Raw genomic sequence first — 12,760 nt, 5'->3', positions numbered from 1 at the left:
GGGAACCATTAAGATCTGTCCATGGGCTTCATTTTGGCTTGATATACAGCTCTGGAAAAAATAAAGAGACTACTTCAGTTTCTGAATCAGTTTCTCTGATTTTGCTATTTATAGGTTTCTGTTTTTTTTGTTTTGTTTTTTATAATTTTATTTCAAATTTTTCCCCATTTTCTCCCCAATTTACACAGTCAGTTACCCAACCCACTCATTAGGACTCCCCCTATCACTAGTAATGCCCCAACACACCGGGAGGGTGAAGACATGCTTCCTCCGATACATGTGAAGTTAGCCACCGCTTCTTTTCAAGCTGCTGCTGATGCAGCATTGCTGAGCAGCATTACAGCGCGTTTGGAGGAAAGCGCAGCGACTCGGTTCTGATACATCAGCTCACAGACGCCCTGTGCTGCAGACATCACCCTAGGAGTGATGTGGGGAGAGAGCGCCATCTACCCACCCAGAGGGAGCAGGGCCAATTTTGCTCCCTCTGAGCACAGAGCTTTCAGACCTCAAATAATACAAAGAAAACAAGTTCATATTCATAAAATTTTAAGAGTTCAGAAATCAATATTTGGTGGAATAACCCTGGTTTTGAATCACAGTTTTCATGAATCTTGGCATCATGTTTTCCTCCACCAGTCTTACACACTGCTTTTGGATAACTTTATGCTGCTTTACTTCTGGTGCAAAAATTCAAGCAGTTCAGTTTGGTTTGATGGCTTGTGATCATCCATCTTCCTCTTGATTATATTCCAGAGGTTTTCAATTTGGTAAAATCAAAGAAACTCATCAATTTTTTTAAGTGGCCTACTGCTTAGGCAGTACCAATGAGTGTGTGTGTGTGTGTGTGAAAGAGAGAATATTATGCTTGTCTGTCTGTGGTTCTATTAATAGCTCTAGACCCAGGTGAGTCTCAGAAAGACAACACATCAGAAGGAGATTGATGGGAAGTCCTTGTGCACTCGCCAGCCTCCCCACGCTCTCTGAAACCTCCAGGCTGTGACTGCTTCAATCCAGACTGACAAGCTGCAATCCTCAGAGGCCACGGCACATCACGGCTCACTTCATCACAGTGATACTAAAACACTGGGGGGCATGAAGGTTAGTACATGCTTTCCCTCGAGAGACACGCCAAGAGGCCACCACATCTTTTCCAAATGCAGCTGATGCGATAGCTACCGAAAGTTAAACACACTTGGAGGAGAGCACTAATAGCCAAGCCTGTTACATCCACATGCACTTGTTATTCACACTGTCTTGAAACACATTTTATTAATTAATTGGGGGAGTGGAAGGGTCTTCCTGTCTACATGCAGAGAATAAGGGTAGTTATGCTCTCTTATGGATTCTGTACCTGGATTGTCACTGTTCCCATTCATTCAATGAAAATGAAGGCAAAATCTTCCGCCATAAAACCAAAAATCAACTCAATTATAATCAAACTTGATTATAGTAGACCTAAAATGATTCTGACACACAATGTTTAATAATACAATGTGTTCTATCTCTGAGCTGACATAATTGTTAGCTCAAAGTAGATTTATACAGAAACACAAAGTTTTGTAGACCAAATTTCCAATTTTTTTTTTTACTTTCTAGGTTTTTTTTATTTTTTATGACCTTATAAACCCTGAATGGGCAAGGCTGTTTAGGCACTAAACATGTGGAGATGGTAACAAATACAGTACAAATCATACTGTAACCAAACATAATGGCAATTATAATCACTCTACTGGTCACCCAGGATATATTTTCTGCCCACTGTCCCTTTTTATAAGCTGGACCAGGTCAGTTATTCTAGAGAAAAAAACATTGGACTGTGTTTCTCAAGGTTTGACACCCTATATGATGGATGGCGACGCTTAGAGGAAGCAATCTCTGCTCCGCTGTTTCGTCCCAGCCTGAGAGAAAACAAGGCCGTATAGATGCCACACAGTGTGGTTTCTATTCCCGTTAGGGGAGTTTTTAGTTTTAGAGGATTCTTTCATGCTGTTCCACAAGCAAAACTATGCGTAAAACAAAGCCTGCTATAATGGCAATTGTCATTTTGATGTCTCAGTACACACCTTTTACAAATCCTGGAAAAAAATACACCCTTTGTAGTTTTTAGAGAGAAAGACTATCAAAAATGGTATTATAATAGCTCAATGAGACCCAGATTCTATAAATACATGGCAAAACAAGACAAGACTAAGTTGAGTTTTATAGCACATTACAAACAAAAAGCCAATTCAAACTGTCATCAACATGTATTAAAAAAAATTTAAAATGCTACAATGAAAAATACACTTTTTAAAAGGTATCATTAAATTAAAACATAAGACAGTTGAAGACAATAGGATAAAAAAATAGATAGCAGTTGATTAAAATGCACATTTCTGCAGAAACTGTAAGTAATGGAAGAGTGGTTGGGGCACGTCTGAGATAATAGATCATTACAATAATCAGCAGTACTCTAAAGATGGAAGCATGAATGAGCTTCTCTAGGTGTTGCTGGTTGATTTATTATAATAAATATATCATTTTCAGTCCCTTTTCTTTGTTGACAAACACAGTAATCTCTGTTCTTACCACATTTAATTGGATGATTTTGGCCTTATTCAATTATGTATGTGTTTATATGTTTATATGTGTCTAGTACAAATTGAAATTATTTAATTACATGCAATAAACAGAATATTTGAGACCAGCTTCTTTTTTTGAGGTGTGGCTTAATGGCAGCTGTTTTTAGTAATGTACATCAGGCATGTAGAGCTTCTCCTACATTCTACAAGAAGAGCTGTTGAATTAGGAGACTGACCTGTAAATGGAGATGTTCTCTATGAGTTGGTTTGAGGCACTGTCGTGAAGGATGATCCCTCTTGGAGAGACTTTTAATGTTACTTTCTGCAGTTTCTTCCCACTGGCTTTGGCCTGAGAGAGAGAGAGAGAGAGAGAGAGAGAAAGAGAGAAAGAAAAAGAGAGAGAGAGAGATATGTCAGTTTACTCAGAGACCAGGTTGTGCTTGGGCAGGACTCAGTGTAAAGGGCAGAGAAAATGTTCTGGTACTATTAGATGGAAGCTCTGGTGCAAACGGTACAGCTGACCCAAATACTCCTCTTATGTGAGCTGCTATGCTTTACACAGGAATTCACACAGACATACATACACACCATCAAAACCCACACTCTGCTCCAGTGGATGAACGATGTCGTTCTTTTGGTATGTAAAAAAAACACGGCGCATTTATAATGACCTATGAGCTTTTAAAAAACTTTCTGACCATTCACCTTCAACCAGTATCCTTTAACTAGTACAATCCAAACATCTATTCTATCCGTTTTTAACAACCATTCTAATCCAACCAGCCTAATCCAACCAGTCTAATCCATCAAGTCTATCCCACAAAGTCTATTCCATACAGTCTATGCCGTCTAGTCTCTAACAACCAGTCTAATCCAACCGGTCTAATCCATCAAGTCTATTCCACAGTCTATTCCATACAGTTGAATGCATCAAGTCTATTCCACAAAGTCTATTCCATACAGTCTAATCCATCAAGTCTATTCCACAAGGTCTATGCCATACAGTCTGCTGTCTAGTCTCTAACAACCAGCCTAATCCAACCGGTCTAATCCATCAAGCCTATTCCATACAGTCTATGCCGTCTAGTCTCTAACAACCAGCCTAATCCAACCGTTCTTATCAATCAAGTCTATTCCACAGTCTATTCCATACAGTCTAATCCATCATGTATATTCCAGAAAGTCTATTCCAGAAAGTCTATGCCGTCTAGTCTCTAACAACCAGTCTAATCCAACCGGTCTCTAACAACCAATCAAATCGAAACCATCTAATCCAGCTAGTCAAATCCAGCCACTCTAATCCAGCCGGTCTAACCCAGCCAGTCCAATCCAACCAGAATAATCCAACCAGTCTATTTCATCCGCTCTCTAACAACCAGTCTAATCCAAACAGTCCCATTCATCTGGTATTCTTCAATCAGTATAATCCAAGTACACCAATCACATCCAACCAGTTACCAACAACCTGTCTATTTTAATCAGTCAATTCAACATTATAATTATCATAATGTTTAATTAAAACAAAATCTACTCAGGTGAGACAATAATCCCAGCTCCAACGTCCTACAGCCGAAAAGCATGGAACGCAGGGTTAAATTCGACCCTGTACACACCCTATCCAAGAACCAAGAAAACAAAAAACCCAGTATTCACAAGGGAACTGGGGACCATTAGCCGTTATGTTTTGTGATAGGTCGTTTCTATGGTGAGCTCACCGTAGCAACAATCCTCTTGACTGCAGCCGCTGACAGCTCCTCCCCCTTGGGCTGCTCCACCAGCGTCACGCCCAGATACTTCAGCTGGAACACCATCCCCTCCAGCAGGGTCTCCCTCGTATCAGTCCAGTTCTCTGGAAGCTCTGGAGAAACAGAGAGAGAGAGAGAGAGAGAGAAAGAGAGGATTATCAAATGATACATAATATGCTGCACAATATATCGCTTCAGCATCAATATCAATATCAAATAATCACCTTTTTGATGCTAAATACAGAATAAACATCTGTATGTTTGAAAAACTGTTCACATTTATACATGAATATATTCAGCCAACAATAGGGATGCCCAGATATATTCGGTAACCCAAATTAAGCAAAACGAAAGAGTAATTTAAACATTTCAAATATTGACATTTTCTTTAAAAAGACAGAAAATGTTGGCTATTTAATTGATGCAATGTTTAAAACAGTGGCAAAGATAAATTACAACCTACGTATAGGATTGTTATGCGCCCTTTGGACAAATGTTTCATTTTGTGCATTCCTACTCAATATCATATTATATATTTTTCTACAGCCTTGCAACCCAACAGTGCATGTTCATATCATATCATAACTGACTAACTAATGACATCTGGTGAAATGCTGAAAAAATATATATATATATATATCACAGTATATAATCGCTATATATGAGCTCCACCCTGATTTGATTGAGTTTATATGGAGATATTTTAGTATGAAAATGCTGAAGATCAAGACGGTTAGCTGTAGTGTAAATAAAGCCAGAGGAGGTGGAGGTGTGGCTCCATCACCTGCAGAGGTTTAACCTTAATTATAATTTTCTAATAAAGCTGCAGCAGCTTCTGTCTGTAAATGACTAAGATCTCATTAGCTGTTGTTTTAAGTAAAACGCTGTTTGTTTGGAGATACTTTAGTCTGAAAATGCTGATTTTGCTAAGCAATTAAATGTTGAGTAAAGCCAACACACTGAGGGGCGGAGCTACAGCTGTCATATAATTAACATGTTTAATAAAGCACCTACAGAGTTTTCTGCTTTCCCCAAACTTCAGAAGAAAATTAAAGTAATTGGGAACGCATCTAAATTCAGTCTATTTTTTTTCTACTACGGTGCAATTCTGCTATTGCCGTGTAAAAAAAAAAGAAGAAAAAAAAGGGAAAAGTATTAAACAGATTTCATGGGGCCCTATATAATTAAATGCACCAAAAACAGTTTAGCTCTTTTAGCACCTCATCATATCAAACACAACGCAGGCAAAACCATTTCCATATGAAACAAATCAGACACCCAGTAAACAATCACATTAAACAGCCTGTATTTAGTTGTGGCTGTCAGCGGCGTGTCGTGGCAGAGCCCCGCTGAGCCGACAGCGTTTCTGCAGACGCAGTGGTCTTTTGTGTTTGGTAAACGCAGGTGCGGTTGTTCAGAATTGTTCAGATTGGTGAGGTAGGGTGATTGAGGTGGGGTAATTTTCCTTCCAAACTGAAGAGAAAATGGGATACATTTTGAAGATATGGAGTACCGCTGGCTGTAAAAGGTACGCATATTTTAAGTGGTCAAATACTTGTCTTCAGTCTACTGTGACAGCTTCCACTGTGACGGGGCCATACTGCTCATTCTCTAGGTGTTTTTCCCTTTTTTTAAGAATGTCTAGGTTCTGTCTCTCACTCGCTCTAATGAGCAGAGTCACTGCTCAGCCATGACAGGGTCAAGGATTTGCCTCCAGCCTGCCTCCCGCTTTCTCTCAGTACACCACAAACTGATTTTAGAGCATTTTAACACTGCTACACTGACTCTGCTGTCACTCTGGACCATGAGGAGCAAATCAACTCACACTAAGCCAAAATAGCAGGTGGCCAGCACCTCTACTGATATTAAAGTGTTTGCTTAAGTATTCAAACCCTGCACTTTGGAAACTGCAGGTTTACACAGCTGAGAAATATTGTTTTACTGAGGACACAAATGGAGAACAACTGGGCATTTACCCGTGAATCAATAAAACATGTTTGGCCTGTATGCAGGTCACAAGTATAGATGACACAAAAACCCTTTTTCTCTACAGTAAAATAAAAAATGTACATGCTTAAGAGACTCCTACAAGCCTATCCACTCTCTACTACACTTAATAATTTTAGATCAGTAATAAGAAGAATCAACCCAAACCCTGCATGTTTAAAAATTTACATAAAATGTAGACAACCATAATGAAACTTGGGGTGGGCGCTTTGGCCCTTAAATAATTCCAAAATATTTCATAGTGATATGACAAAACACTGAATTAAAAAAAAATTTTTGAAGAATACACTACTGCAATTTACAATTTACATTTATTATAGCATACGTTATGATGTGGCACACCCCTAACTGAGATATTAAAAAATACAAAGAATTTATCAGATTTTTAACAAAGTCAATGATCCAGAATATCATGATACTAATAATAATGCACTCCAAATATCTCCATATATCCCTGATTAAAGTAAAATAAATGATACTGGACAGATTTAATCTATATAATGAGAAATGAGAACAGCGTGAATATTTGTTTTGCTAAAAACAATAATAAAAAGTAGTACCCTATTGTGATAATTGAGGATAATTAGGGGTGGGTGATATAGCACAATGTATAGAACGATATAATATCCTTCACAATAATAAAAAATGTTGCAATATTATTGCGTACGATATAATATGGCACACCCCAAATTGAAACAAAAAGTTTCGAGGACATGAAATGATTGATTTGTATTCAGGAAAATTTTTAGGAAATGACAATTTTATGCCTTTTTTATTAATTGTATTTTGACAGACTTACTTTCTTTTAAAATATTTTCTTTTACAATTATAACAAGGATTTTTTAAAAACATTTCTCATCTGAAGTGAAAGGTTAACTTTGATATCTTTGATGTCCAAGACAGCTCCTGCAACACATTCAGGGAAGTATAAATAGATATGCGCTTCCAACGACGCTGTGCGGTGGAAGTCATGAATAGTGAAGCAGCAGCTGTTCAGATTGCATACAGCCTCTGTGGAGTCTGCAGACTCACTGGAGTAACTGTCACCACTACTGCAGATGTATCAGAACAAAAGTACAGACGCTGTCTGATTCTACAGAATACTGATTTTTTATTTCATTTTTTAATATATATTGTTTTGCTGAATGCACAACCACACACTGCTAATACAGAAACACGCAAGTTCAGTTTATTTTATAAAAGATGTGTCACTCTTGAATTGAGCGCACAGTACATTTCACAATTAATGTTGAGAAAGAAAGACTCTCATAGTGTGATATGTTGCAAGACATGCGGCAAACACTGGTGGTGCAAAACACACATAATACTCTGCACTGAACTTCATTTCCTTCATTGGTCAATTACAAAATGCAGAAATTGCTGAACTGAAAATAAAACTGACATCGCCAAAAGTCATACAGCTTTAGTATGTAAATTGTGAGTGAGGTGGAATACTAGGCAGATGTTGATCTGATAGTGGGGGAAGATGGATGGGACATTCCATTTCTAAAGTTGTGCAGGAATTTAACATCGATCTACAGTATCACATGTGTACCAGGCATTACTGCTCACAGTGGACAGCACAGTGGATGGTAATGTTTGTCACCCATAGTGCCTGGCTGGGAATGTCCATGTAAACAGACAAGTGACTATGACAGAAATCACATCAATATATATTTCTGTAGACCTCACACACATGGGACACAAATTTGATTTAGAACTGAACAGGTTTGTATATAGTTACAGTGTACATGCTACATTCATTTTGCAGTTATGCTATTGTTATTATTATTATTATAAAAATAGCAATATTTCGTGAAAAGTTTCTTTAAAAGTTCTCTTTCTTCCTCTGACTATAATTAATGACAGATTTGGAACAACAGAAACAAGACGTGAAGATGAAACATCAGCTGCTGTTCTGACCTTTCTAAAAGCATTAGTGCGTGAAAAACTCAGCGAGCTGTCGACTCTCCAGAAAAAGAAGTTTCAAACACTTCCTCATATTTATATATGAACACACATTAAACCCACGAGCTTCAGGCCGATGTCGCCTCATTAATATTCATACAGGCCATGTTTTTGCAGCTCAGTCACACAGTTTAAGATAAAAGTATTTATCTTGGGATGGTGCAACTGATCCAGTGCACCACAAACTCATGAGTGTTTATTTCCTGTGATAAAATGACATGAAAAAGTCAGACTGTTAAGTGATTCACACGATCTAATCTGACAGCAGAAGCCTGAGAAGAGCCTACTGAACTACTGAAGTTCCTGAAACTGAATGCACTGACTGAAGAGCTGGTTTCCTTACTTTTGCGATTCTGAAAGTTGTTGGGTGTTGCTAGAACGGCCAGAAACTGAAACTGTGGGTTTTAAGTGTTGTCCCATGTGTTCATTTATCAGCATTGTGTTTTGACAAGAGATGGACCGATAAGGATGCTACATTGACCTTTTCCAGGAAACTTGCCAATGCATCATTGTGCATGGCTTTTGCAATGCTTTGCATTGCCTCTCAAGGTATGAAGTACTTTATTTTTTTGGAATCAACCACATTACAGCTCTAACCTCCAGCTGAAATACACCTCAAAGACAAAATCCATCAGCCCATTGTACAATTCCTATAGCTTTCTTTGCTGCTGATGTGGTCTGTATAATTTTGTGTGGTTAGTAGACTGACAGAACCAAGCCAGTACACACTACAGAGCCCATCAATGGCTTTAATGAGTGCTTGCAGCTCTATTGTTTCATCTAGCAGTTATTTGGAAACCATTTACCACTGGAGCTGTATTACTGGTATGTTCCATACAATTAATGAACATAGAACTATGATAATGATCTATACTGAGAGGATCTGGTGGCATCACGGGTCCTGCATTGTTTAGAATTGCAATAAATATCAGTTAAAAAAAACATTGCAATGTCAAAATTTTCCAATATCATGCAGAGACATAGAACCGAGTCGCTGCGTTTTCCTCCGAGCGTGCTGTTATGCTACTTGCCGATGCTGCATCAGCATTTCAAGCAGTTCAAAAAGAGGCGGTAGATGTGTCGGAGGAGGCGTGTGGTGTGCTAGTCTTCAGCCTCCTTGTGTTGTGGCATCACTAGTGATGCAGGGGTGGGCTTAATAGCTTAATTGGAGGGAAAAATGTGAGAGTATTGGAAAAATAGACCTCACAAATTAAATAGCTGTCCCCTGAATTTCCATACTGCTGTCCCAAGACTTTTGGCACATTTGTGTCAATATTAAATATTTGTTTCTGTAATCACTGCACTCAGTTATTAATATTGGTGTTGAACATTTAAAAAAAAAAAAAAAAAACGAGCAGCGGGCCTGCGGTCAAAATGACTGTGTGGGTCTTTCAGTTCCTCAGTAAAATAAAACCACTGTTCTTCTCACGCTGCTAAAGAGTAAAGAGTCGGAGCTGGAGGGGTTCGGACAGACCGACAGAAATCCCATACCAACTCACATGTCCTGAGCTCAGCTCATAAGAGCTTAATACAGAGAGGTATTAAGAGCTTAGCAACACTTTACTTTTGTAGCTTAATTTGATCAGATTTACAGTTCTAAATGCATAACATGATCATGAGCCATATGAACGTACCGTACGAAAGCCAAAAGAAGCTTTAGGATAGGCTGTTTGGCTGTGCATTTGGGGCAGCATATATAAATATATATATATCACAATGTATGCATCAATTATCCCTTATATAATTGTAAATGTACAGAAATAAAAAAGTTCTGGCCTGTACATAAATCATGTATGAATTTGACTTGAATTGAGGTTAGGATCTGGACTCTGGATCTGCATTTTACCAGTCTGTGATAAGGTATAAATATACAATCATGACTTTCTTTTGATAAATAATATTTGCCACAATGTTTTCACAGATTTTAATAAGCTCTTGAGAGCAAAATTGCAGCAGGTCATCGTTTGCGATGAGTACGGCTTTTGTCTTGGTGAAAACGGCCTACAAATCCATGTGTGGAAGCACCAAAACAAAAGTTTGTTGTTACAAGTCTAGAAGGCCCAGTGTCATTGTGTGTAATGGATTATCACAGGACACCATTAGGTACCTCTACAACACTTTGCAGTACTTAGTTATTCACTATCCACTAAAATAATTCAGTATCCACTATGAATTATTTGAGGGCAAGGTTTTTCTGTGCCTACAGGCCTTTAGGGTTAAAAAAAAAAAAAAATATATATATATATATATATATATATATATATATATATATATATATATATATCCTATCACATGATCCACTAACTGATCAAACCTGAAGTTTGATAGTTCTGAATATAACCTATTTTTAAGCCTAGATGTGTTCAGTACAAAACTAGCATCAGCTCAATGTCATTTCACTACTGAAGCACGGCTCTGAAGATGTGAGTGTGACGGAGCATAATACAATACTTACTGTCCTCTATTCACATAACCCTGTGTGACACAAGCGGGTTTTTATTTCTCACACAATAAATAGCAACAGGGCGACTGACACAGGCCGTCTCATCACTTGACTCATCTTCTCACGTGAGACTCACACACACACAGACACAGCAGCACAACAGACAGAGCTCATTTCACACCTCAGCTCAGCTCTCTGTTTCATTTTCTTCCTTTCTTTCTAGGTTCTTCATGTTCCTGTCTTGCTTTTCTGTCTTGCTTGTCTGCAGCCTGTTCTGTTTTCTTTCCTATAAGCTCTTTAAGCACACTGCCCTGGTTCCTTGCTGTTTTGTCTCTGCCCTAACCCTGCCCTAGCCACACCCTTTCATGTTGTTCTTAGCTGTGTAGGTTGTTTCACAGCCCCCTCGTTATCTTCCCCAGGTGTTCCTTGTTTTCCCAACCCTACAAATACCCCACGTTTTTCTTTATTCTGGGAGACAGAAAGCTGGCTGTACTGCAATCGGTGGTGGGGAGCTTCTCCTGAGTCACTGATTAAGATACTCTGAGAACAATGCATTGACATCCTACTTCCCAAATTATCACTTATTACAGGACAAAATATCACTGAAAAACTTCAAAGCGGAGTGTACAAAAAAAATCCCAGTCAGAAATCAGAAGTGTCAAGGTATTGCAATCCTAACACAGAGATCTGATGAGGATGGAAAGATGATGGTGAGGAGCAGGTGTTTTTTACTAGATTCACACAAACAAACACACACACACAGACACAGGAAGAGACACAGACAGAGTGAAAATGACCTTTGCCAGTCAAAGAGCCAAGGAAGAGTTCACTAAGAAAGAAAATAGATCATTTATTCAAGAACACGCACACACAGGAACACACACAAACACACTGCTGTGTGCGGGATGCTGTGTGTAATGTGTCTAATTGGTTCTGATGTCACCAGCAGCAAGACTCAATTACTGTGCTTATCAGGAGCAGATATGCACCTCAGTTGCTCTCCCCACAAACACACACACACACACTAACACAAACACACACACACACACACATACAGGTATCCAGAGATCTGTCACTAACAGAATGTTGTCTATCAACATCACCGACTGACTGATATCTTCACTAGAGCTATATGATACACAAAATCAGCCATATCAATAAAACCACGTGCCTAATATTGTGTATGTCTCATAATGACCCACTGAGGCACAAATTCTTCTCCACAAATTCTTTGAAGGTCTTCTCTGGTATCTGCCGCAAGATGTTAGAAGCAGATCCTTTAAAGTCCTGTAAGATGTGATGTGGGTTGTTTATCCTCTAAGCACTTTTCGTAGGTACTGACCACTGCACTGCATACAAGGAACCCCCCTGAAGTTTTGGAGATGTTCTGACCCCCAATAATCTAGCCCTCATAGTTTAAGTCTGAGCAAAGTGTCCCGACTTCTAATGCTTGCTTACTTTCTTTAAGAACTTCAAGAATTTCAGCTTCAAGAACATCATCAGTTTTAAATGTTTTGGCTGATTTATGTAAATGAAATGATGTGTCATTTAAGTACTTTCTTTGCCTTTCTTACCAACATACAACTAACCAGCAAACAGGAGAGTTTTCTTGGTCTTTTAGAGCTTGCCTTTACTTACATAGTTCCCTTTAGTTAACATGTAGGCTTCATGCGAAATAGGGGAGTGCGAGGTCTGATGATCACTGGTGAACTGGTGGCATCTGGCTAGAACTGACTATATTAGTTCCTGTCCCAAGAAATGTGGCATATCAGTGTATTTCAGCTCTATTATGTCATATATAAATATACAAATTTCTGCATGTTGCCCATCCTTACAGTGTATTCCAAATCTGTCCGATCTGTCTCTAAGCCCACCCCCTGATTTCAGGCCTGAAAGCCTGAAGTATGAGCATCATCTGCAGGCTGGTGAGGGTGCCAGTTCTCAGCAGGCAGGGCAAAGATCCAGTGTACACATTACAGTCTAAAGCATGCTTACAGTTTTACAGCCGAGTGTGCTTGTCAGCATGGATTTGAGAT

General features: G+C 38.8%; 1 protein-coding gene across 3 annotated transcripts in view; it reads right to left on the bottom strand.

Annotated features, from left to right (window-relative positions):
- ldlrap1b (low density lipoprotein receptor adaptor protein 1b) overlaps positions 1-12,760 on the bottom strand; it is a 58,358-nt gene that overhangs the window by 29,706 nt on the left and 15,892 nt on the right. For all 3 annotated transcript variants that reach the window (XM_007238575.4, XM_007238574.3, XM_007238576.3), the window contains exons 2-3: positions 4,277-4,419; positions 2,798-2,910 (exon numbers count right to left, since the gene is read on the bottom strand). In XM_007238575.4, coding sequence (XP_007238637.2) covers positions 2,798-2,910; positions 4,277-4,419 — 256 coding nt within the window. The remainder of the gene's footprint in view (positions 1-2,797; positions 2,911-4,276; positions 4,420-12,760) is intronic.

This window comes from Astyanax mexicanus, chromosome 7 (genome assembly GCF_023375975.1).
Source record: "Astyanax mexicanus isolate ESR-SI-001 chromosome 7, AstMex3_surface, whole genome shotgun sequence".
Lineage (NCBI taxonomy): Eukaryota > Metazoa > Chordata > Actinopteri > Characiformes > Acestrorhamphidae > Astyanax > Astyanax mexicanus.
This window is presented reverse-complemented; position numbering and strand designations above follow the sequence as displayed.